Source organism: Pongo pygmaeus, chromosome 10 (assembly GCF_028885625.2).
Source record: "Pongo pygmaeus isolate AG05252 chromosome 10, NHGRI_mPonPyg2-v2.0_pri, whole genome shotgun sequence".
Lineage (NCBI taxonomy): Eukaryota > Metazoa > Chordata > Mammalia > Primates > Hominidae > Pongo > Pongo pygmaeus.
Window position 1 is genome coordinate 117,856,805 of NC_072383.2, and position 25,304 is coordinate 117,882,108.

The following is a 25,304-nucleotide window of genomic DNA, read 5'->3' on the forward strand; positions in this document are numbered from 1 at the left end:
GAGTGATGATGGCTTCTTAAATAACAATAACCACATCTACAGCAATTTGCAAAATGCAAAGCCCTGTCATTTATTCACTTAATAAGTAGATATTGGTTGCCAATGTCATCTGTCCACTCAGCTCTGCAGCTTGAGTAATGGCCCCATTTCACGGTTGAAGAAACCAGGTTTTAGAGGGACGGGTAACTACCCTGATGTCACACAGCAGCTAAGAAGCAGAGGTGGATCTTGGGTCCAGTTGAATTTGGATCTGTCAGCAAGGTCCTGGGCTCTCCCACTGCCTGGGGTGAGTCTCAACATGAAGATAGATCCTGTGGCTAGCTTCAAGGTGCATGAAAATGTTGGCAGTGAATTTTCCAGTCTGAGGCAATGATCGGTGTCCATTCCAAAACTGCCTGGATCTCACACTGTGTGTTAAGCATTTTAACTACTTGTTTATCTTTAACTAGAATTTTGCATCTTTCAATTAATTGACCATTTCTTGTTTAGCTCCTCTAGCCCAAAAAGCAAAAGAAGAGATGAGAAGAGGCACAAGAAACAGTAAGTAGATGCTACCTGGAATGCACTCATCAGTTTGAGGAGTTGGGGCATTTGGCTTCTTAAAAGCCAGAGTCTTAGAGTTGCAATAAACAGGGAAAGGGAGGAGAAGGTGAGCGGGTGAGAGGAAGGCAGGAAGGCAGGAAGGAAGGAAGGCAGGCAGGAAGGAATGAAGGAAGGAAGGAAGGAAGGAAGGGGAGAGGGAGGGACAGAAAGGCATAACTGCGTGTGTTGTAGGTTTAGTTATGTATGAGTGCACCGGGTCGTGTGTATATGATGTGTATGTGTATGCACGCTTGTTTATGTTGCATGAAAGGGTGAATGTGTATGCCTGGCGTGTCCCTTGTGAGTATACCTTGTGTGTATATTTATACATAGTTTGTATATATCTAGTGTGTGCATTGTAGATGTCTGTACATTTTTACATTTTTGTACACTGTGTGTACAAATGTATACAATATGGGAACATTGTGTGGTCTATATTTGTGCCTACACCAATGCATTTGTGTGTCTGTGCTTGTGTGAGCATGAACGTGAATGGCATACACAGGGCACACTAAATTCTATGCACTGTGTGTGTGCACTGTGTAAGTACCTGTGTATATTTTGTGCACAGGGGTTGTATGGTGGTTTTTACCTGTGCATGGGTGGTCATGGGGGTGTGATCACATGGGTGCACGTGTGTGAGCATGTGTATGAATTCATGTGCTGACTGTTGGATTTACAGTGTGGAGATGTCAGTGAAGCTCCTAGCTCCAGTCTTGGGGCCCCAGCTGTTTCACAGTTTATAGCTGGTAGTAGAAATTCAAATCAGCCACTGCTGCCTGTGGAGTTCAGTTCCCAGCCAAATTAAAAGTAAATTTGGTTACAACCTACCTACTTTATATCCTGCAAGTGTTAGTGCGTGTGTTTTCCAATCAACTAATATTTTATCTCCTGCCAAGAAGCTTCTAAAGAGAGGATCAAAGACAATAAGATGAGAGGTAGTCGACTGCCAAGGAGGAAAAAGAGGAGGCAGGGAGGCAGAGGGAGGGTGCCCAGCTTTGCTGCCCTAAACGGTCTTTTCACCCAAGGTCAGGACAAAGGAGGGCATTTCAGCCACCACCACAGAGGCCTGGGGAATGCTCCAGAAGAAAGCAGTAGAGCCTTGAGTTAGCTGATCGAAGAACTTCCTTATCAAATTTGTTCAGCTCAAGTCAAGAGACAATTATTGGCCACATGTATTGAATGTGCTTTCACACTACGCACAGATAGAGTACACGTTCTCAGCAATCTCGGTGTCACTTGACCAGTGGGGCCCCAGGGTAGGCAGCCACAGAGCCAGGGGGTAGGCCCAGACCTCAACAGCGCTAGGAAGGACCATCACTGAGATAAGGACTGCCTGCGTAAGGGCAGCAAGGTGGCCACCCTCCCCGGTAGCAAGAGCTGGATGAGCCCCAGAAATTGCTAACAGGGTGTCAGAAAGCTTGTGCAAGCCAAAAGACAAGAGGCAAGAGAGAAAAAACAAGAAGAATAAGGCTAGGAATCTTGAGGATTCAAGATAAACGATGGCTTATTCTTACCAAGTCCACGGTCAGGGCTGCTTCCAGGCAAGTGGCTGCTGGAGTGAGTTGGCCTCCTTTCATTCAACATCCCTTAATGAGGCCCTACTATGTGACTGGCCTTGTGCTGGGCCCAAGGACACAGATGAGCCAGACACTGTCCTGGCCTTGAAGAGCTCACAGGAGCCAGATGCAGGGCTGGTCACAGCACAGCAGATGAAACCCTGGGCATTCTGGGAACACAGGCACTGGGAAAAGGGCTTGGTGGTCTCCCGCCGGAGGCAGCGTCTAAGCCGCAGGTGAGGATGGGAAGTAACCATTCTAGGCTGCAAGTTAAGCAGGTGGTTTAAACGCTCTGTGCCTCAGTTTCTTCATCTGTAAGATGGGAATAATAAGAGAACCTACTTCATAGGTTGTTATGAAGAATAGATGAATCCCTTTAAGAAAAATGCTTAGAATACAGTGCCTGGCATGAAGTATATATTAGACGTGGATTACCTGTCATCATCACCATTGTTGTCATTATCATCCCTAAGACATCATGAACTGGGAAATGTGTGAGCCAGCATACACACAGTTCAGAGCTGCTTTAGCCCACCAGGCCAGGGCAGTAGAAGACAAGCAGTGAGGCCAGAGAACTAGGGAAGGGCTAGCTCCTGAAGCTGCCTGAGGTTCAGGATCAGAGTTTGGACTCGATATGAGAGCAATGGGAAAGTGTTAAGCAGGGAAGGGATATAGTCTGATGATTACGTTGAAGAATCCCTGAGTCCTTTGTTGAGATAACCAAGTTACCTCCCAACAGAATCATCTCTAACTCCCGCTGGCTTTCACGTTTGGCCCAAACCATTGACATCCTTTATATATCCTCAATTACCACTGCTGCTGCCACTACTATTTCTGAATTATTACGACTTAGAAATAGCTGAAGTAACCTGTAGTAACACCATTGTTAGTGGTAGTGGTAGTAATTGGTGTTGTTCTAATTTTTGTTTTTAATGAGGTTTGTAGCCCATCCTGAAAGGCTTTTGACTCCATGCTAAGAACCTGGACTTAATTTTCCAGGTCTGAGGTTGTAAATTGGCAGCCCAAAGGCCTGATTTACTCTGCAAATGTGTTTCATTTGCCCAAAAAGGTGCCTTTAAAAAAAAATCAGCTTCTATTTAAAATAAGAATATTTTACCTAAAAATCGGTATTTCCACACTCACTTGAAAAATTAGAGGATCACCACACAAATATTCTGGAGGCAAAGCAGCTCCTTCTGTTTTAACTCGGGCTTCTGGTTGATATTGTGTTAGTGCTTGGCTGATTCACATATTTATGCTCCCCGAATGGCCCCTGAAGCTCTGTGACATTGAGGCGCCTGCCTTGAGTGATGCAGAGGAGACATGGGCAAGTGACTTTCTGCCTAGGGTGTCATCTGGGGAGCGGGGAGGGCCCTGAGTCATCCACACTCCCTCCAGAGGACCCCTTTCTGCTCACCCGTGTTCAGTACTATTGGTTACGGAACCCTCTACCCAATACCCAGGCAGGAAGCTGGACTAACACATGGGGTTGAGGGAGATGGAGAACTTCGGGAGGGATGGTGACAAATGCAAAGGAAAAATGGGTGTCACAAGATCAAATCTCTCTCTCTCCCTTTTTTACTCTCTCTCTCTCCTCTCCTCTGACTCGTTCCTTCTCATCCCCCCAAGATCTCGAAGCCGCCCCCGAAAGTCTCACCGCCACCGCCATCACCGCTGCCCCTCGCGGTCCCAGAGCTCGGAGTCCCGCCCCTCAAGCTATGAGAGCAGGTAACCCCTCGCCCCGGGATCCTCTTCTGTCAGCCACAGCGGAGCCCAGGCTAAGACACTGTTAACACTAGCTTCGCCTCCACACTTCCAGCACAGGGTTTGGCCCCCTTCCTCAGACTCAGCAGCTGGCACCACTTCCCTGTAGAGAAAGGGCTGGAGAGCCCGGGTGCGGTGGCTCACGCCTGTAATCCTAGCACTTTGGGAGGCCGAGGTAGGCAAATTACGAGATCAGGAGTTCAAGACCAGCCTGGCCAATATGGTGAAACCCTGTCTCTACTAAAAATACAAAAAATTAGATGGGCGTAGTGGTGGGCGCCTTTAATTCCAGCTGCTCTGGAGGCTGAGGCAGGAGAATCACTTGAACCCGGGAGATGGTGGTTGCAGTGAGTGGAGATCACGCCATTGCACTCCAGCCTGGGTGACAGAGCAAGACTCCATCTCAAAACAAAAACAAAAACAAGAGAAAGGGCTGGAGACCAAAAGGTCTTGCTGCCATCACTTATAGGAATGACAACACCATACTAGCTGTTTTTTTTTTTTTTTTTTTTTTTTTGAGACAGAGTCTCACCCTATAGCCCAGTCTGGAGTACAGTGGGGCGATCTTGGCTCACTGCAACCTCCACCTCCTGGGTTCAAGCGATTCTCCTGCCTCAGCCTCTGGAGCAGCTGGGACTACAGGCGCCCACCACCACACCTGGCTAATTTCTGTATTTGTAGTAGAGACAGGGTTTCACGATGTTGGCCAGGCTAGTCTCAAACTCCTGACCTCAAGTGATCCAACGGTCTTGGCCTCCCAAAGTGTTAGAATTACAGGCGTGAGCCACCGCGCCCGGCCCTAGCTGCTCTTTGTACATCCACTTGCAGGATCCTCTCTACAACCATAAGAAGTGGGCATTATTGTTATCCCCATTTTAAATATGAGAAAACTGAGGCATGGGGGGTTAAGGAATTTGCTAGTCTCTTAGCAACTAAGTGACAGTTAGGATTGAAATCAGGGAACGTGGCTCTAGACTTCACTAAGGGACCACTCTAAGCACAGAGAAGCTAAGCAAACTATGTAAAACCAAACACTGCAAAGTAGAAAGTTCACTCTAATGCCTTTTCAAGTCAGTTTTCTCCTAACCTGGACTCTCTCTATGCTAATACATTGGTTGTCCCAACCTGAGAAGGCATCTTGTTGATGAGAAGAAGGAGGAAGGGAAGGAGAAGAGCAAGAATAAGAACTGGGGCTTTGTTGGTGTTTGGAATTGTTGACGTTCAATGGGGACACTGAGACCTCCAGCTTCCAGATGTGAGGGGCTGCTTTTTTCTTTCTCAAATGCATCTCACACTTGACTCTCCGTTCACATCACCAGGGTAGATTTTAAAATTTCATTGCCCTGGCCCCACTTTTCCCAAATAAAGCAGAATGTCTATAGGAAAAGGGAGGAGGGACCGGGTGCAATGGCTCACACCTGTAATCTCAGCACTTTGGGGGGCCAAGGCGGGTGGATCACCTGAGGTCAGGAGTTAGTGATCACCCTGGCCAACATAGTGAAACCTCGTCTTTATTAAAAATACAAAAATTAGCCAGGTGTGGTGGTGGGCGCCTGTAATCCCAGCTACTCGGGAGGCTGAGGCAGGAGAATCACTTGAACTCAGGAGATGGAGGTTGCAGTGAACTGAGATTGCACCATTGCACTCCAGCCTGGGTGACAAAAGTGAAAGTTTGTCTCAAAAAAAAAAAAAGAAAAGAAAAGAAAGAAAGAAAAAGGGAGAAGGAGAAGGTAGAAGGGGGAGAAGGAGAAAGAGGAGGCAGGAGAGGAATAGTTACCCAAATCCTGCTCCGTGTCAGACACTGTGCTAAGATTTTCAATACATTTTCTCTCTCATCATTCTGATAACACTATGTGCTATGCCGGTGCTTCTCTACTTCGGCTGCCCTTTTCAATCACTTGGGAAGTTATAAAAGATGCCAATGCCTGGATCCCACCCTCTAAACATTCTGATTTAATCCAGATGAGATGAGACCAGAACAGTGAGATTTTTAAATCTCCCCAGGTGATGTGTGGGAAGCATTTGAGGAAGAGGCCCTTGGTACCTACTATCACAATTAGGCCTTGGTGTTTCTGCTGAACATCAATAATTTCCAAGAATATCACCATCCAACAAGGCCACTCTGCAGCCCTGATTGCTCAAGACAAAATTAAGCCCCCTCTGTAATCAAGTCTGAGCACAGATGAGAACACCGCAAAACACAAAAGTGACCAAGCATCTCTCTACCCTGCCTAATATGAGTGACTGCTGCTTCCTCGGCAGTCAGGCTTAGCCTCGGTCTAGTCCTCCCTCTTTCTAGATAAGATTGATGAAGACACCCAGTCAGAATTACCCCCACTTCCTGGCAGCATCCAATTCAGAACAAAGCTCCAGATCTGTAAATGCTGCCCAAACCACCTATCACCAGCCCAAAGCCTATAATAGGTTCTTTCTAACACCCTCTTACAGAGACACCTGAAACTTCCCTATGGTATCAGGGAGTGACAACAATGTTTGTTCAACCCCAGGTGGACTCCTGGTGGCCCTTTTCTGGAGAATGTTGGCCAAATGAGCTAAACCACATCTCTGATCTGTTACAGCAGAGACAACTGCCTTTTGGTGGGCAAAGGGATCTGAGCGAGGTCACAGAGCTAGAAGTGTCTGGCAGAGCTGGAATAGGCACCAGGTTGGTGTGACTCAGCCTGGGCACTTCACCTATACCCCAGGCTGAATTATCTCTCGGCAGCTAAGCCCTACTGGCCTGGGCCAGAGAATCATACAAGGCTCTAGCAACTTACCTGTTAAATAAATGGTTAACATCACAAATACTACCCCAGGCCTCCTCTGCTGTCCCATCTCCTCCTGATGGTGTTGGCATCTGAGCTCCCAGTGCCTACTAAGCTGAGGAGCTTCCTAGCAGAAATGGAAGCAAACTGAGAGCTGGCACACAGGTTACACATTCAGTAGAAATGTGATTTTCAAGCCACAGAGCAGTCAGGGGCACTCCAGGGCACGAATCCCAGGCGCTAGTTCCTAGAGTGGCAAAAAACTGCCCTGGCCCTTGCTCTGCCACTTTCAGGCTGTTTGACCTCAGGCAGATCCCTAAACATCTCTGAGCTTCGGCTCCCTCATCTGTAAAATGGGAAAGTAATACCTTGCCCTGTCTATGTCTTCAAGTTCTAGGGAAAACTGTGAAAGTGCTTCAAGAGAGGTTTGTTTATACATACCGTGCAAATCCATAATGTGCTATTTTTATTACTTCCGTGGCTCAGAGAACTAATGAGATATACAGAGTCTGAGCATGCCCTTTCTAAGAAGTCAGACATGCCTTTGGTTTTTACTGCAGACCAAGCAGCCAGATCTAGACGTGACAAACTTGCAGAAGGCATCTCTGTCATTTTTGTCAGCCATTTTTTTTCACTAAAGTTTTGGGTGACAGTCAACAGGATGTCTTTATTTCACAGATGGCAAAGTCACATACACAAAGACACACAGTTATACACAGTTACATTTATAGACAAACACATGGAAACACAGATGGACACACCCAGACATACACATAGTCACATGACAGACAATCAGAGAGGCACACAAGTGACGTTAAACTGAATAACTGAATCTGGATGGGGACCTTTTCTGTTTTTAAAGCTGCATCCTCAGACCCCAAAGCAGTTCCAGGTACATGAAGTAGTATTTGTCAAATGAACAAGTAAGAGAATGAATAAATAAAGGAATGAATAGATGGACAGATAGGTAGATGAATGGATGAATAGACAGTTGGTTAGATAGATGGATGGATGAATGGCTGAATGGTTAGATGGATAAATGGATGGATGGATGGATGGATGGATGGATGGATGGATGGATGGTTAGATGGTTAGTTGGATGGATGAACAGATGGAAGGAAGGATAGATGGATGGATGGATGGATGGATGGATGGATGGATGGATAGATGGATGGATGGATGGTTGGATGATTGGATGGATGGATGAATAGATGAATAGTTATATGGATGGATGGATGAATAGATGAATAGTTATATGGATGGATGGATGAATGGATGGATGGATGGATAGATGAATGAATGGATGGGTAGATGATGGATAGATGGTTGCTTAGACAGATGGATGGATGGATGGATGGATAGATGAATGAATGGATGGTTGGGTGGATGGTTAGATGGATGGATAGATGGTTGCTTAGACAGATGGATGGATGGATGGATGGATGGATGGATAGATGAATGAATGGATGGTTGGGTGGATGGTTAGATGGATGGATAGATGGTTCCTTAGACAGATGGATGGATGGATGGATGGATGGATGGATGGATGGTTAGATGGATGGATAGATGGTTTCTTAGACAAATGAAAGGATGGATGGATGGTTAGATGGAGGGATGGATGGATACATGATTGGTTGGATTGGTGGATGGATGATTGAGAGATGGTTAGTTAGATGGATGAATAGATGGTTGCTTAGACAAATGGATGGCTAAATGGTTGGATGGATGGATGGATGGATGGATGGATGGATGGATGGATGGATGGATGGTTACATGGATGAATGGATGGTTAAATGGATGAATGAATGAATAAATGGGTATACACACAGTCCAGCTTTCATACACACACATGCAGACTTACCTAGGAACAAAATCACATATGAACATATACAAACACCCCCAACACACTTTATCATCCTCAGATCCTGTTGGTCCTGCATCCATCTCCCTACCATGCTCCCCTTCAAAAGACCCTCAGGTCTCTCTCCCCCATCCCCAGGCACCGCGCCCGGTCCCCTGAGGAAGGGCAGAAGTCCCGCCGAAGGCACTCCCGCCGCTGCTCCAAGACCCTCTGCAAGGACAGCCCTGAGGCCCAGTCCAGTCGCCCGCCCAGTCAACCCCTCCAGATGCTTGGCTACCTGTCAGCCAGGGGTGTAGTAAGTATTCTTCACAGCCTCCTCTGCCAGCCTTGGCCATGACACTTGGGGGATGTGGAGGCACAAGTTCAGGGCAGTGTATGATACACTTTAATTCAATTTCTGACAAAATATCCCACTGGCTCCAGACCTCATTAATGATGAACCAAATGATCATTCACCAGACTTTGGCAACACTCGCTTGGGGATTTTGGGGGGCAGGGGGAAAAAAACTAAATACCCAGTCTTTTTATCCGGGGAATGTTGACAAATAAATACTTGTCTCCAGAGTGATATCTGCAGGAAGACATGTTTAAGATACCATAGGAGGATTTTTTGTTGTTTGTTTATTTTTGGGAGAGAAAGGAAAAGAAGGGCTCTTTGACATAACAGAGGCACTCCAGCTTTTACATGAAGTCTGCATCTTTTATGCCAGCTGGCTGGCAGCATTGGTTGGCAGCTGGGATTTCATTTCACCTAAAAACATGACCTTGAATTTATATGAGAATTTTCTTCCAAGGAGGTCATAGCTCTTGACCTGCATCCTCTCATGTAGCCACACAAGGTCTTGGGAGTTGAGGGCACAGCTGTTCTCACTAGTCTCTTCTACAGATGGGAAAGAAGAATCAAGGCTTAGAGAGGTTAAGGGCTGGGGTAAAGCCCCAGAGCAAGGCAAGAGTTAATCCAATTTAGCAACCCAGCATTGAATAGAATTAAGCAGTGCTGCCCCAAGTCAACAAGGACAAGCTGGAATTTGACTTCACACAGTTTGACACCATTAGCAAGAGACTTAGAAATGGATCTGAATTCAGTCCTAGCTTGGCCACTTCCTAGCTGTGTGGCTTTGGGCAAATTACTTAATCTCCATTTTCTCATTGGTAAACTTGAAGTAAATACCACTTCCGTATGGAATTGTTGGGAATATCCAATAAGATAAAGTATGTGAAGGCCTTTTGTAGACTCTAAAGAGACAGACGAACAGGAAGAGAGTCAACATTGATAGGGTCTACAATTGCAGCAGACAGCTGTGAAAGGGACTGTCTTCTCTAGCTACATGTGAACTTGAAAATTTCAGGTAGATGGTCCCTAAGGAAGGATGAGGTGGAAGCAAGGAAAAGTTCAGAGGTGCTTGTGGGGATGTCAAGAAAGGGAAAGCAATGACAACAGTTGGGCCTAGTTGACACAATAATTATCTGCAGTGCATTCCAGGAATCTTCTTTACCAGTCAAGGCACCCAGCATAACCAAGGTCTAATTTTACCCAAATCCTCTGCCTACCTGGAACCATCTGCAACTGTCCCCAGACTCCTTCTTGGTAGAGATATCTGTGGTTACTGAGTCCTTGCAGATGGCAAATGCCCACCTGCATACTCTCTCTCACACAAATATCCTAAAAAGGGGTCTTCCCAGCAAGATAGAAAGTCTAGAGGCCTAGATTTGAGTCTTGTTTTGGCCGGACTTGTCATTTTACCCCTCTCAACCTCAGCTTTCTCACCTGAGAAATGGGCATGATTATCCCGCTTGTCTCCCAGGAGGATTGTGGCAAAGGTAAAGATAAATTTGAAATATGAGCATTAAGAGGTAGAGGAATGTTTTTAAGTTAGTAAAGGATGCCTAATCGCTCTGGTCATGGTATTTGTGGTGGTCCATCTGGAGGTCCCAATTGACCCTAGCTAAAAAGTGCCATTGGAAGCAACTGGCTTATACTTTCTTACATGTCTGGGATGGTTTTCCAACAAGACATGTCTGTCAAGATGTTACAAAAAGCTGGGTCTGTCCTCCCACACAAGCTGGGGAGGTTACCAGATTGGCTATTGGTAGTTTGCTTTCCTAAAACACATGGGTTCTTAATGGCTTTGAGGTACAATGCCTCACTGTTCTTCATGAGCCTGGCCCTATCAAAAGAGCTAAAAGCCAGAGTTCACCTGTACCTATAAGAGAGGCCTTAAGAGCTCAGCTAGCCTAATGCTCTGATTACTAAGAAAGGAAACTGAGATTCACAGAAGGGAAATGATTTCCATGGGCCATGGCAAGGCAGAGTTGTTTAAAAACATGGAATTATTAGTTTGTGGTCACATCATGTCCCTGAGATAGTAGTAATTACTTAAATGTTTCTGAGCTGTAGTTTTCTCATCTGTAAAAAATAATAATAGTAATAATAATAATATAGATAATAACAGTCTCTTCTTCAAAAGGCAGCTGTTGAGCCCAGTACTTGATACAGGTGCAAAACTTGACAAATAATATGATGACAACATTCCAGATCCTGGCTCTTCACTTACCAGCTGTGACTCCTTGAGCAAGTTTCTGTGTCTCAGTTTCCTCAAAAACTGCAAAACAAGGATAGCAATAAGACCTACCTCATAAGATTGTTATGAGAATTCAATGACACAATGTAAGTAAAAGTTTTAGAGTATAACAGGCCAGAAGTAAATGCTGCATAATGCTTACTGCTTGTGATAGTAACAGCAGTAGAAGTAATAGTGGTGATAGCAGTGGTGATAGTAGTGGTGGTAATGGCAGTGGTGATAGTAGTGGTGGGAATAGCAGTGGTGATAGTAGTGGTGGGAATAGCAGTGGTGGTGATAGCGGTGGTGATAGCAGTGGTGGTGATAGCGGTGGTGATAGCAGTGGTGGTGATAGCGGTGGTGATAGCAGTGGTGGTGATAGCGGTGGTGATAGCAGTGGTGGTGATAGCGGTGGTGATAGCAGTGGTGGTGATAGCGGTGGTGATAGCAGTGGTGGTGATAGCGGTGGTGATAGCAGTGGTGGTGATAGCGGTGGTGATAGTAGTGGTGGTGATAGCGGTGGTGATAGCAGTGGTGGTGATAGCGGTGGTGATAGCAGTGGTGGTGATAGCGGTGGTGATAGCAGTGGTGGTGATAGCGGTGGTGATAGTAGTGGTGGTGATAGCGGTGGTGATAGTAGTGGTGGTGATAGCAGTGGTGATAGTAGTGGTGGTAATAGTAGTGGTGATAGTAGCAGCCACAATAGTAGTAGCAGTGGTAATAGCAGTGGAGTAGTAGTAGTAATAGTAGTATTGTTCCAGGCATAGGCTGGGCTGGGACTAGAGCCAAGGCCCCTGCTTCCCAGACCAATTTCTTTCCATCCTAAATGGTAGCTGCAGCCCACATGGCTAGTCTGCCCCAAAGGTTGCCTGGCTCCTGGAAGAATCACATGGCCCCAGATCTGGTTCTTTGAGTGCTCCTCATGCATGGCCCTTTCTCATCTTCTCTATTACAAAAGCAGAGATGAAAGAAGTTTCCAGATTGGATCAAAGATTTTCCAAGTGTCCTGGCCCCAAGTTTTTCTCTCCGTTAAAGCTAACAGCAGAGTCATTTTCATTGAATCACCTGTCTGATGATTCATTTAAGTCTACAAACACCTATGGAGCATCTACAAAGGGTCAGGCTCTGACTTATCTCAGGATCCAATTACTAAGAAGGAAATAGCCTGTGCCTTCTAATGAAGGGAGACAGACAAGTTAAAAACAGTTAAAGGCAATGCACAACAATTGGTGCTCAGATGCTTAGTTGGGGTACAAGGTTAGCAGACAGGGGAGGGGACTGGGATTAGGATTAGGGTTGGGCAGAGAAGGTTACAATTACCTGAAAAGCTAAGGGTGAGCCAATGAAGGGGGAAAATAAAGACTAGAGTTGAGGGTTGAGATAAAATTCCACGGCAAGATATGGGCTCTGGAGGTAAAGAGGAGCCCAAGCATGAAGGATTTTCTATGCCATATTTGATTACAGATATTTCACATGCACAGCTCTTTTAAAAACTCAAGGACAGTTGCATAATATCAAGGGGATTATTTACATATATGAATATACAAATCGGGGGGTTGGTTCTTAATGAAAATCTTAGTTGGTGAGCCAAAGGTAACCTCAGGCTCTCTTGCTTGGTCAGCACCCAAATCCAAATAGAAGATCCCAAGACAGTTTATCTCACACATGGTCCTTATCTTCACTCCACCATCTCTGTTCAAGGCACTGGGGAGGCAGAGAGATTGTTAAAAAAACAAAAACAAAAAAACAAAAAAAAAACAAAAACACTCTTCCTGAACTCCAGGGGCTCACAGTCTAGTAGTCAGAAGAATGCTGCAATATAGTGTGATCATTTTGTAATCACAGCTGGGATTGAGTCAGGAGCACCAGTACCTTCTCCAGTTGTTAAAATATTCTAGTACTTTCATGCCAGTTGGTAAATAGGCCCTGCCATTACCTCACCCAACCCCAGTCAACCTAGCCATCCCTTTTCTCCCTTGGCACTTTCTGGATCTTCTCAAAATCCTGAAACAGAAAAGTGACACTTACTTCCCTTCAGTGTCAAAGCCAGCTTCCTTTGTGGTGGGGCAGTACCCACAATGAACTACTTATTGAATATTGTGAATGTCACTTCTGGCAGTGATGAAAGCAACTACAGTGTGTTATGGAAGCACAGAGTAAGGGCCAGACAATGTTGTCTTGATGTCTGAGAAGGCTTTACCAATAAAGGATCATTTGAGCTAGGCTTTGAAGGATGCATAGGAGTTCATTGGGTTGCAATGGTTGATAGATAGAAGGAGGGGAAAGCACCACTATGTGTCAGGCACTGTCACATACTTTACATAATTTTTGCCTCATTTGGTACCTAAAACAGTTATTTGAAGTAGATGCAATTATTATCACCATTTCGAAGATGGGAAAATAGGCCGTGAGGTGTTGGTACCTAGGAATGTAACCAAATTGGGAGAAAGGGGAACTGTTATGAGTTGTGGTTTGTGCCTTGAAAGCTTACCCTGATAGCTGGCATGGAGGGTGGGCTGGATGATGGGAAGGTGGATTGGATGATGGAGAGGCTCATGGCTCCAAGGATTAGCCAAGCCCTTTCCCTGTGATATGGGGCTCTCTATCAAGTCTATCATAACCAGAGAGGAAATCTAGAAGGAGGCTGATCAAGACTGGAGCTGAGCCAAAGATAATGGCAGGTTTCTTGTTTCGTCTTCTTGCCTCCAGCCTGGGCCAATAGTTGCTAATCCCTGTCAACGAAAACCTGTACAAATGTCAAAACCAAAAACAATAATAATAAAAGCAGAACTCATAGTCCATAAAAGAGGTTCTCATGAAATTTGTAAACTGAAAGAGGCAATATGATTAAGACATGAGCTTTGGAGTGGATCTGGGCACCCTGGAGTTCTTGATCTCTCCCTGTGAGACCCTGGGTGACAGCAATAACTAATGCCTGTTGAGCACCTGCCATGCACCAGGTGTTTACTGAGCACCTACTATGCACCAGGTGCTAGGCCAATTCTTTACATGTATCATCATCATTGCATTTATTTTTATAATAGCTTTTCAATGGAGCTTCCATGAATATCTCCACTTTATGATAAGGAAACCCCAGCCAAGAAAAAATAAGTAAAAGGCAGCTATTCAACAGAGAAGCTAGGGTTTGAATCTAGGGAGTCTGACCTCAGAGTCCACATATTTAATTACATGACCTCCTCTGTGCCATTTCACATCTTTGGGCCTCATATCCTTATCTATGCTTTGGGCTAATAATAATCATACCTACTTATAGGATTGTTATGAGGATGGAATAAGATAAGGTATCCACTCATTTCAAAAATAAGCATTAAGCATCTACTCTCCTGCCCTCATGTAGCTTATGCTCTGTGTGAAAAAATTTATCCCAATGCTTGGGACATAACCCTCAATGGATCCTAGTTGCCATAATATTTTTTGTCATCATAGCAACTTTACTAAACTTATCTCAAATAAACCCAGATATGATGTTCTCAGAGTATCTCTAGCCTCAAAAAGCTGAATCCATCCAAGATCTCAGGTGAAATTCACAACAACCCCAGGGGAAAGGCGAGATGGGAATATGCTTCCCACTTTGTAGATAGGGAAAATAGGGCTGAGGGAGAATCTGGATGGCCCAGGCCTTCCGACCCCTAGTCCAGGCGCTTGCACATTCCGCAAAGCCTTTGAGCTCTTGCTCAACTGGGAGACTCAACATCCAACATTCAATACCATCATCATAGTTGAGAGAAGAGAGGAACCAAAGTACAGAAGGTGGATGAAATGAGATTTGGGGATTTTCTGGGCCATTGGTTTTTGTTTGTTTTGTTTTGTTTTGTTTAATGGGAGGTGACATAGCATTGCCAACTTTTACTTTTGCTAAGGAAGAACAGAAAAAAAGAAAACCACCATTTTCTATCACTAAAGGGAGATTTTACCACCAGAAGAAGTAGGAAAGACATGACCTTGGAAGAAAAAATAAGTCTTTAAATCGAAAGTATTTAGCAGAATGAAAAACTAATTACATTGAACTTATTTTTTCTTGTTTCAATTTGGGCTGGTGAAAATGTGTCTAACTGGGTCCTGGTGGGGATTTCTGAGAACAGGTGGGCAGGGGGTCCTCAGGAGAGGCTTCAAAGAAAGGGTGAGCCTGAAGCTGTCGTTCCCTCTGGCTCCTGCTTAAGGAAAAGAATAAGTTGGCCAGACCACCTCTGCCTACCAAAGGTTCAATGCGGTGCACAGCCCCATGGGATAGCCCCAGCCCTAAAGGACTTTGTCATCTTCCCACAATGCCTGGCACATCTCCCTTCTCTTTCTCCATCTCCTCCTCCTCCCAAATGAACTCCACCAGGTCAATGAATCCATTCTTTTGCTGTCTTCCTAATTAGTGCACTAAGGAAGATGAACAACAGAAAGGAAAACAAACTTAATGTCTTTGTGAAACAAAAGCTTTTTTTTTTTTTAAGGAATAACCAGAACCCTCTAGCTAAAAGCTCTGCCATACAGCTCCATATTCACATGAGAATTTCCAGTCCCCCATATGGCAGGGAAGAAAAAAAAATTTATAGCTGTCTGTCTCTACGGGGCCATTTGAAGCTCAGTAAATGGACTTGTTCAGTTTCATTGGAATTCTCTTCTTGATTGTATTTTTGTAACCTATTAGGCCGTGCTGCCTCTTGATCTTAGAATTCAGCTGAAATTAAATTTTGAAGTGTAAGTGAGAGGTTGCCTTTTTTCCCCGTTCTTGATTAAATAATGATTTGAAACAAAAACAATAAATAACAGTGCCGGCTTCCCTGGAGGGCTGAGAGAGACTCCCAGTGAAACGCCAGGGAGCTGGAGTTCGTGGTGGGGGGATTTAATTACTTATTAGAAAAACCTGAATGTGAACACTGAGTATATTAAGGAACAAGGAGATGAGGCGAGATTTGGAGAGAGAGAGAGAGAGAGAGAGAGGAGATACTGGAGCTTCACATTGGAGGGGGTTGAGGGAGTAAAAAGAGAAATAGTTGCTCACTTCCCCCCAATGGCCTTGAGTTCATGAAAAGCATTTTGTATTTAAAATTTTAAAAATTAAATTTAAAAAATCTGAGATTGACTACCCTGACCCAGAGAGAAACAGTTTATAATAACTCTGAGGTCTGGATATGGTTTAATGGATCCAGTCTCCTGGTTCCTTTCATTGACAAAAGTCCAAGAGGGATTAAACAGGTCGAGATGGGAGAGATGGAGCAATACACTTCACAGATCTGGAAGGAAGAGATGAAACATACAAGATGTACCAGGTTTATGTTACTTACAGAGGGATCAGAGTAGCAACAAACTTTTAGAACAGAGGGTCTCCAACTTAGATGTCTTGGTGGCCAGCTAATAGATATGAGTAACAATGATCTCGTGGGGTTTGGGGTCAGGAGAGCTCATGCCCCATCTAAAAGGGGCAGCTGTAAATGCTCTCAGCTGATTCTTGCCAGGCAGGGATTTGGGCCCAGTGTTGCCAGATCTTATTTTTCAACAGAAACTGGAAATGGGGTTGTTATGTGAAACCTCCCCATTCTACCAACGTTGGCAGTTAATTCCAGTTTACTTCCTGACATACTAAGGGAGCTAACGAAACCATGTCTGAAACAAAGCATAACTCGGCTCACCGGTTTTCCAGTGTTGACCTGGGGTATTGAAGCAGATAGTGTCCATATATAGATCCTCACCCTCTGCACTTCGGGGTGCATGGCTGACTTCCAGCTTCCAGATGGTACTCTCTGCTGCCAAAACCTATTTTCTCTGCCTGTTTGGCAGTCTGGACATACTAGAGAATTGATGCTCCAGTGTTCAGCCTTCAACCTGTAAGTGATGGGGAACTGGTGTATAAATATCCCAGCTCCCTCACTCCTTGGTTGAAGTTAATTCTGGGGTGCATGTTCTACACTGGTTCCCAGGGTGTCCTCACCGAGATTAAGCATCCGCTGCGCACTGTAATAGCTGGTTTGATAATGCATCTTTTATTGTCTCCCTCTGTCCTCTACATCATTTCCACACTCCACTACAGAGGTTCCTTCCCCTCTCAAATTATTAGCACTCATTTTCCATCTCGATTTCTAAGAATCCAGATTAGACAGGCATTATTTCATTTGGTCATTAAGTAGATCTTGTGGAAGCTGGATTTTCATGCCATACCCCGAAAGTAGGCTTTTATGTAGACATCATGGAGGGTGAGGGCTGAGATGGAAGAAGAGGTAAAATTGGACCAAAGAAGAGAACCCTGGTGTGAGGGTTCCAGCTCTTACAAGGGGGTCCTGGGTACCTGGAGGGCATTATTACCAGATGACAGAGGATCTGGAGTGGCTCTTGCTAGCAAGTGTCTTGGGGACAAAGAGCAGTTGCATGCTCAGAGAGAAACTCCCAATGCATGAAGAGGAGCTCTTCAAAGATGAATTATGAGAGGCCTATTATATAAATAAGGAGGCAAAGAGAAGCAAAGGAGAACCATCCTGTTGTAACAATGTCAGAGGGGGGTGACTGTTTGCACCTTATGTGCCAGAGAGAGTAGCTGACTAGGAAGGCAATACCCACGGATGGAAGGGCAAAGGCAAGACCATGGGAGGCCCCTTTGTCAGCCCATCAGATGCTCACAACTCTAATGTCTCCTCTGCACTTCCACGGTCAGACCTCTCCCATCCTGTCTTGGGCTTCCCTCAATTGTGTCTTCCTTCCTCCTCTTCGTGTGGAGTGAATGGAGAGCTCTGCAGAAGGTGGAGTCTGGGGTTTAGGAGACCATTAAACTATCTGAACATCTCCGATGATGACTTTGTGAAAATGCTCCTACCATCTGGAAGGATAAACAGAGCACATTAAGACTTGTAAAGACAATACCAAGTAGAGTTCAGCTGAAAGGAAGCAAGAATGAACGTCTTCAGGTTACCACCTCCTCTCTGCCAGAGGAATCTTCTAAACAGGCCAGATGGAGTGAGACGATTTACTCACTCCAGATGTACCCGCTAGGGACATGAAGTCATGCTGGTTGTCCCCTTTGAGAGGGTGACCAGCATGGAGAGCAACTGGCAGATCAAACCCCCACCGCCCTCCATTTACTAAGCTGTGAATACAGATGCAGGACTGCTTCAGCCCAGAAAAAGGTATACTATCTCTTTTCTAATCTGTCTGGCCAGAAAAGGCACCTTTTTCTAATTCTTGACCCATAAGGAGCACCTTTTTTTTTCCTTTAAAAAATTTAATTATTATGGCTACTTAATAGTTGTATATATTTACAGGGTATATGTGATGTTTCGATACAGGCATACACTGTGTAAGGATCAAATCAGGGTAATTGCGCATCCGTCACCTCAAGCACGTGTCATTTCTTTGTGTTAGAAACATTCCAATTACACTCTTTTAGTTATTTTAAAATATAAGATAAATTATTGCTAATTCTGCCGGGTGCAGTGGCTCACGCCTGTAATCCCAGCACTTTGGGAGGCTGAGGCAGAACAGATCACCTGAGATCAGGAGTTTGAGACCAGCCTGGCCAACATGGCAAAACCCTGTCTCTACTAAAAATACAAAAAAAATTACCTGGGCGTGGTGGCAGGCACCCATAATCCCAGCTACCTGGGAGGCTGAAGCAGGAGAATTGCTTGAACCCAGGAGGTGAAGGCTGCAGTGAGCCAAGATCATGCCATTGCACTCCAGCCTGGGCGACAGAGCGAGACTCTGTCTCAAAAAAAAAAAAAAAAATTTATTGTTAACTATAGTCGTCCTGATGTGCTACCAAATACTAGATCTCATTTATTCTCTCTAATTGCATTTTTGTACCCAGTAACCATGCCTACTTTATACTCTACTTCCCACTACCCTTCCCAGTCTCTAGTAACCATCATTCCATTCTCTATAGGAGTACCTTTTCCTAATAGGAACAAAGTAACTATGCAGGCTGGCAGCCTTGCTGCATGCAAATGACTGTACTCAGTCCATCTTTGAACCTGAGCGCCCATAGTAGCAGAGAGTGGAATAAGAAGTAAGAAGACCCAGCACAGCTTGTTTCATATGAAAGGTTTTGCAGGTCTGAAATTTCTCACCTGAAGCCTGCAGCTTATGCTGTTGAGAATCTGTGCAGAGCCTCTGGGTGCTTTCTCGCAGGGTCCTGGGTCTGAGGGGTATCGGGGGAATGAGAGAAAGAACAGAGGGCTTTCTTTCTCTCTGCCAGGGGCCTGGACCTCAAACTTTCTTCTAAGACCTTCTGTTCTGTAGCACAGTAGAGTGGCTGTAGTAAACAATAATCTATTGTATATTTCAAAGTAACTAGAAGAGAATAATTTTTTTTTGGCTCAGGCTGGAGTACAGTGGTGTGATCTTGGTTCACTGTAGCCTCCACCTCCCAGATTCAAGCAACTCTCCTACCTCAGCCTCCCAAGTAGCTAGGACTACAGGCACATGCCACCACACCCGGCTAATTTTTGTAGCTTTTGGTAGAGACAGGGTTTCGCCATGTTGGCCAGCCTGGTCTCGAACTCCTGACCTCAAGTAATTCACCCACTTCGGCCTCCCAGAGTGTTGGGATTACAGGCATAAGCCACCGTGCTCGGTCTTAGAAGAGAATAATTTGAATGCTCCCAGCATAAAGAAAAGATAAATGTTTAAGGTGATGGATGTCTATCTCTATTACCCTGATCTGATCATTACACATTATGTGAATGTATCAAAATATCACATATATTCCAAAAATATATACATCTATTATATATCAATAAAAATAAATATTTGATTCTAGAGGTTCTCTCGAGCTCACACACCCAACCGAGCTGGTCTTGAGACCCCAAGCTTCAGCCAGCGGTCTCCAAGTTTCCTAGCACGATTCTCAGTGTGATGAAGGCTGGTTTCTTCTCAAATTCCCAAAGCTGGCAGATACCCAGCTGGATCCCACCTGGGCCCGATCACCCAGTTGTCTCTACAATAAATGAAGTCAGGCAGGCCCACAGAGGCTTCCAAGGGACCGGAGAGCAAACTTGTTCATTAGGCAAAATTTACTGAGTGCCTACTCTGTGCCAGGCATTGGTGAATGCTGGGGTGCAACATTGAACCAGTCATGGCCCTGCCCTCAGCAAGCTCCAAACCCAGTCAGAGAGATGGCCAATAAAATAAACAACTACTCTACTGAGGAACAGGGCTGTGGCAAACAAATGACACTCGTTTTTGAATGAGTGAGTGAATTCAAGATTCAGTGAATGAATGAAGTACAGTGTATTGTGCTATCCTGGTCTGGAGGATGAGAGAAGGCTTTCTAGAAGAGGTGATAGGACACCTGGAGGATGAATAAATTTAGCCATGTGAAGTGGGGAAGAGAGGATTATTCTGGGCAGAGGAAATGGCATGTGCAAATGGCCTGGGGTTAGAACAAGATGGGATGGCAGAACCAAGAAAACTCGAATCTGAATCAGTCAGCTTAAGGTATGGGGACCGGGGTGGGATGGTGTGGAAGAGATGCTATTTGTGAAGTAGGCAGGACCGGGGTGTAAAAAACACTGTCATCCATGTCTAAGAGTTTAGATCCATTCAAAGAAATGGGACTTTTAAACACGCAGGAGAGGTTGGTATTTTCAGGCACCAAATTTAACCCAATGAGAACATTTCAATAGTGCCTTTATCCCTGTTTTCTGGTGATGATGGAAAAGCATAATGCCTTGTAGATTTCTCAGTTCTGACCACACAAGTTACATGTGGGTAAGTCAGAGCCAGTTGGTGATACTCTGAAAGTATCCCTGTGAGCTCAGAGCGTTGGGCTGAGAAGATGAACAAGGCCAGATCCCCTTCTATATCCACTAGCCCAGAGGGGCCTCACATTCAAGAAATCCTTGCCTATGGGGATCCATGGTGCACCAGGAAAAATGAAATTCGTAGTCAAGACTAGGAACAAGTACTTGGGAGAGAAAGGCCCAGCCTGGCAGCCTCCAGGTAGCAAACCACAAGATAATGAAAATTACTGTACTCACAGGCCCCTGTCCTTGAGTTCTTCCAGCCTAGCTCCCTCCAAGACGGGCTTGCTGGATTCACTTGTAATACACTGGCTACCAACCATTCACCAGCTCTGGGGCAAAGATTCCATGATCCCATCCTTGTACCAAGCCCAAGCCAGAGATCGCAGATCTCAGGGTCTAGTTGCCTGGCATGATACATTCCTGACAGAGGTGGTGGAGATACATATGTTACCATTGAACTCCAGAGTTGAGAAAGATGTGGCATCTAAAATGCAAAACAAGAAGACAAATAAATAGGAGGACTGAATGGGAACAGAGCCTTTACATTATTGTTTTAAAAGTCTCACTCTAGAAAACTCCACCAGAGCAACCTTATTTTGAGGTCCCTTCTCCCAAAGCAAAGCTATCCAGGGTGCCATGCAGGTAAAGTGGCAGCTTTGCTGGACAGAACTTGCTAAAGCTAGTCTATCACCTTGCCTGTGTGCAAAGCCTCCTGGGAGAATCTACAAAGGAATTCCTGCCTCCCCGGCCCCAGGAGCTGACATCCTGAGCGCTGGAGTTATGCTATTCTCACAGTTCCAATGTGTCTGTGTCTCATCCTCATGACCAATTGCTGAGAAGGCAGAAATGGTTCTTAAGAAATTCCAGAAGTAGAAGTCCCCCCCTCCTTTAGGGCCAAGATGCACGAGATAAAGTTGGGGGAAAGAGTAGGCTCTTTATGGTGAAGCCTGCCCTAACATTTGTGGGGTCAGAGCAAAGGTATAGAAGAAGGCCCACAAATTAGAGGTCTAAATGTTTATAAATAAGTCAGCAAACTTAATATGTTCTCTTATCTTGGTCAATATACCTTCAAAATGATCTGAAAGTTAGTTATGAATTTAGAATCTTGGACCATTTCAGAGTGCCAGGATATGACATGGCAGTGGGGGGAGAATCTGGCCCTGGAACCATCCCTTTCTCTCCCTTCATCTGGCACATCCAACACCATGATGGGGCTTACACACATGCATATAGACCCTTCAGCCTGAACATCCAAGTTCTGTCCAAATAGCTACCCTTGGACCTAGGAGTGTGGACACTTGAAGCATGGTCTACCTACAAGAGAATGGATCCATGGATGAGGTCTACAGAGACCTGGAAAGGGGCATAGGAGTCATTTAAACAGAGAATTCTGGGATCTCAGGTACCCAGAGAGTGGTTGAGGCAGGCAGTAGTCTTAAGGGGGTGCCTTCTTGGTCCCCCAGATTTCTCATCCCATAGGGATGGTTATCTCTGGAGAAGGCCCAGGACAGGGGTCCCTCCCATCCACAGCTAAGAGTGGTACTGCTGGAAGAGGCCAGCATCAAACTTACTATGTCATCCCAGCCACAACAGGTCTGAATATTTAAAGAAACCCCCCGCCATCCTGCTTCTAAACGCATGCCCACCTTTCCAAGTGCTGGCTTTCCATCACCTCCTTTACTCCTTCATTGGTCCTAGATCAGCCCTAGACAGGGTTCTGGGGGCCCCTCTTTATTCCCAGTCACCCCAAAGCCCAATCTCTAAGCCCCTTCCAAAGCCCTCTGTTGCAAGCACATCCTCCCTCCCTCGTGCCCCCTCGATATTCACACCTACGTAGTGGATGCAATACTCTAGCTGCCATTGGCATATTCCACAAGGGGTTTCCTGCTCCAACTTGGGCCCTAAGGGATTGATTAGGTTGGCTAGGTTAGGTCCCCTTTATGACAAAACCAAAACAGAATTGATGCCCCCACCTGTCAAGGGCACTTAAAAAACCAAAACTCAAAGTTCAGGGCCAAGTTTGAGGATGTGCAGAAAGGTGTGTGTTTTTTCTTGTCAATTGCGACTCTAATGATGGACTCACGTTGCCCGCTCTTCCCTTTCTCTTACACCTTACCTACCTACTAAAGGAGGAGTTCTTGCTTGGTAAGTGGATATAATCCGCAAAGACATGAGAGAATTTATTAGAAGCCACTCAAGAGCCTTAGCTACCTTCTACAAGGGGAAAAGGACACACACAAATATCTATAGAGACCCTTTTTTTCGTTTATTTTTGGTCAGACTATTTAACTTCCATTTTTTTTGTCCCCTCCTTTCTTTTCCCCTTTAGTTGAAAACTGCTAAAATGTCAGTTTGCGACCTTGACTTTATATTTAAAAAAACAAAAACAAACTCTCATCTTTATTTCATTTCTTTTCCCCATGTGATATTTGTTTAGGGTTCTATTCAGGCAACTTTTTCTTTTCAAAATTTGTTAAATTAATTGAGGATTTGGTTGAAGTTTAAAATTTTGGCTTTATCTGCTTTTATTTTTAATTTCCAAGATATATTTTTTCAGGCCCATAGTTCCATTTCTTTTTCCCCTTTCCCTTCCTTTATTTTTTATTATTGTTTTAGGTTGAGTTAAGGGTGTTTACACCCCCTTTCTATTGAGTTGACTCTTTTGTTTAATTCATTAGAAATTAAATTTTGTATAATTTCCTTTTTCTTTTGTTTAATCTGAATCGCATGCTTTTTCTCTGCATGATACCTAAATCTTCCAGTTATCCTAGCAGGGGGTAAAAAAAAAATCTCCTTTCTGTGGTATTCCTTCAGGAATTTGTGCTTTTGTTTTTTGGCGTCTCTTCTTTCTTCTCCTCTCTCTCTCTTTCCTTTCGTTACAGTGCATCATGACGATAAACATTTCTTGGTTATTTAGAAACAGCCCATGGGCCCAGCGCTCAGCAGGGTCCAACGGGTCTTTTTGCTTTCAGATCACTGGGTCGGGGTCTGCTGCTGACCTCTTTACCAAAACAGCCAGCCCGCTCACCACCTCGCGAGGACGTTCCCAGGAGTACGACTCAGGAAATGACACGTCCTCGCCACCCTCCACGCAAACCAGCTCAGCCAGGTCTCGGGGCCAGGAGAAGGGGAGCCCCAGTGGGGGCTTGAGCAAGAGCCGGGAGCTCAACAGTGGCAACACCTCTGATTCAGGGAACTCCTTCACCACCTCCTCACCCCAGAACAAGGGGGCCATGTTGGAAAATCTCTCCCCCACCAGCAGGGGCAGAGAGTCAAGGTCAGTGCACCACACAGGGTTGGGGGTAGAGGGTCTCCCACTTTAGCTCCACCTTCTCATGCTCTCATCCCAGCCTCCCCCACCCCACCCCCAAGATTATTTTATTTGTAAGAGAGATGAAACTCAACTCAGACTGGCTTAATTGTTTTAAAACGCTAGTGGCACTAGCTTCAGGTACAGCTGGATTCAGGGGTTCAAAAATATGTTGCTGGAAATCCGTCTTTCTCATTACATCTCTTATTCTGCTTCCTCATTCTACTGGCCTTATTCTCAAGCAGATCCTCCCAAAGCATTGTCAAATATGCCAAGCAGCTAACATTCTATTGGTTTAGCCAGCCAACAGGAGAACAATGCTTCTTTCTCAAAGATTTCAGCCAAACACCAAGGCAGGTGTTCATTGGTTCTGTTTGGCCCAGCTTAGGTCATCAGCCCATCTCTGTTCCAGGGGATGCTATGCTCTTGGCCAGAATGTGTCACATGCCATCACTAGGGCTAATGAGTTGAACCTTCCCACATTCCTCTACAGGAAAAGCCAGGTTATTGGTATCAGGAGAGATGGAAGCTAGGCAGGCAAAAAAACAGATGACAATTTTACCAATAATCTTAGAAGGAAGTCTAACATTGGCCGGGAGTGGTGGCTCACACCTGTAATCCCAGCACTTTGGGAGGCCGAGGTAGGTGGATCACCTGAGGTCGGGAGTTCGAGACTGGCGTGACCAACATGGATAAACCCTGTCTCTACTAAAAATACAAAATTAGCCGGGTGTGGTGGCACATGCCTGTAATCCCAGCTACTCGGGAGGCTGAGGCAGGAAAATTGCTTGAACCCTGGAGGCGGAGGTGGCAGTGAGCCGAGATTGTACCATTGCACTCCAGCCTGGGCAACAAGAGTGAAACTCCATCTCAAAAGAAAAAAAAAATGAAAGAAAGTCTAACATTAAATTAATTGTAAGTCACTGTCATTTAAGAACATATCACAGTATTTACCCAAATGAATTGAAAACTTATCTCTACATAAAAACCTGCACTTGGATGTTACAACATATTTATTCGTAATTGCTAAAACTTGGAAGCAACCAGAATATCCTTCAGTATGTGAATGAATACGTAAATTGTGATATGTCCAGACAATGGAATGCTATTCGGTGCTCAGAAGATATGAGGTACCATGCTATGAAAAGACATGGAGGAA

The 25,304-nt window shown here is 45.0% G+C and overlaps 1 protein-coding gene across 1 annotated transcript in view; it reads left to right on the top strand.

Annotated features, from left to right (window-relative positions):
* SRRM4 (serine/arginine repetitive matrix 4) overlaps positions 1-25,304 on the top strand; it is a 187,361-nt gene that overhangs the window by 146,184 nt on the left and 15,873 nt on the right. The window contains exons 6-9 of the mRNA XM_054443707.2: positions 490-540; positions 3,771-3,869; positions 8,670-8,826; positions 23,808-24,112. Coding sequence (XP_054299682.1) covers positions 490-540; positions 3,771-3,869; positions 8,670-8,826; positions 23,808-24,112 — 612 coding nt within the window. The remainder of the gene's footprint in view (positions 1-489; positions 541-3,770; positions 3,870-8,669; positions 8,827-23,807; positions 24,113-25,304) is intronic.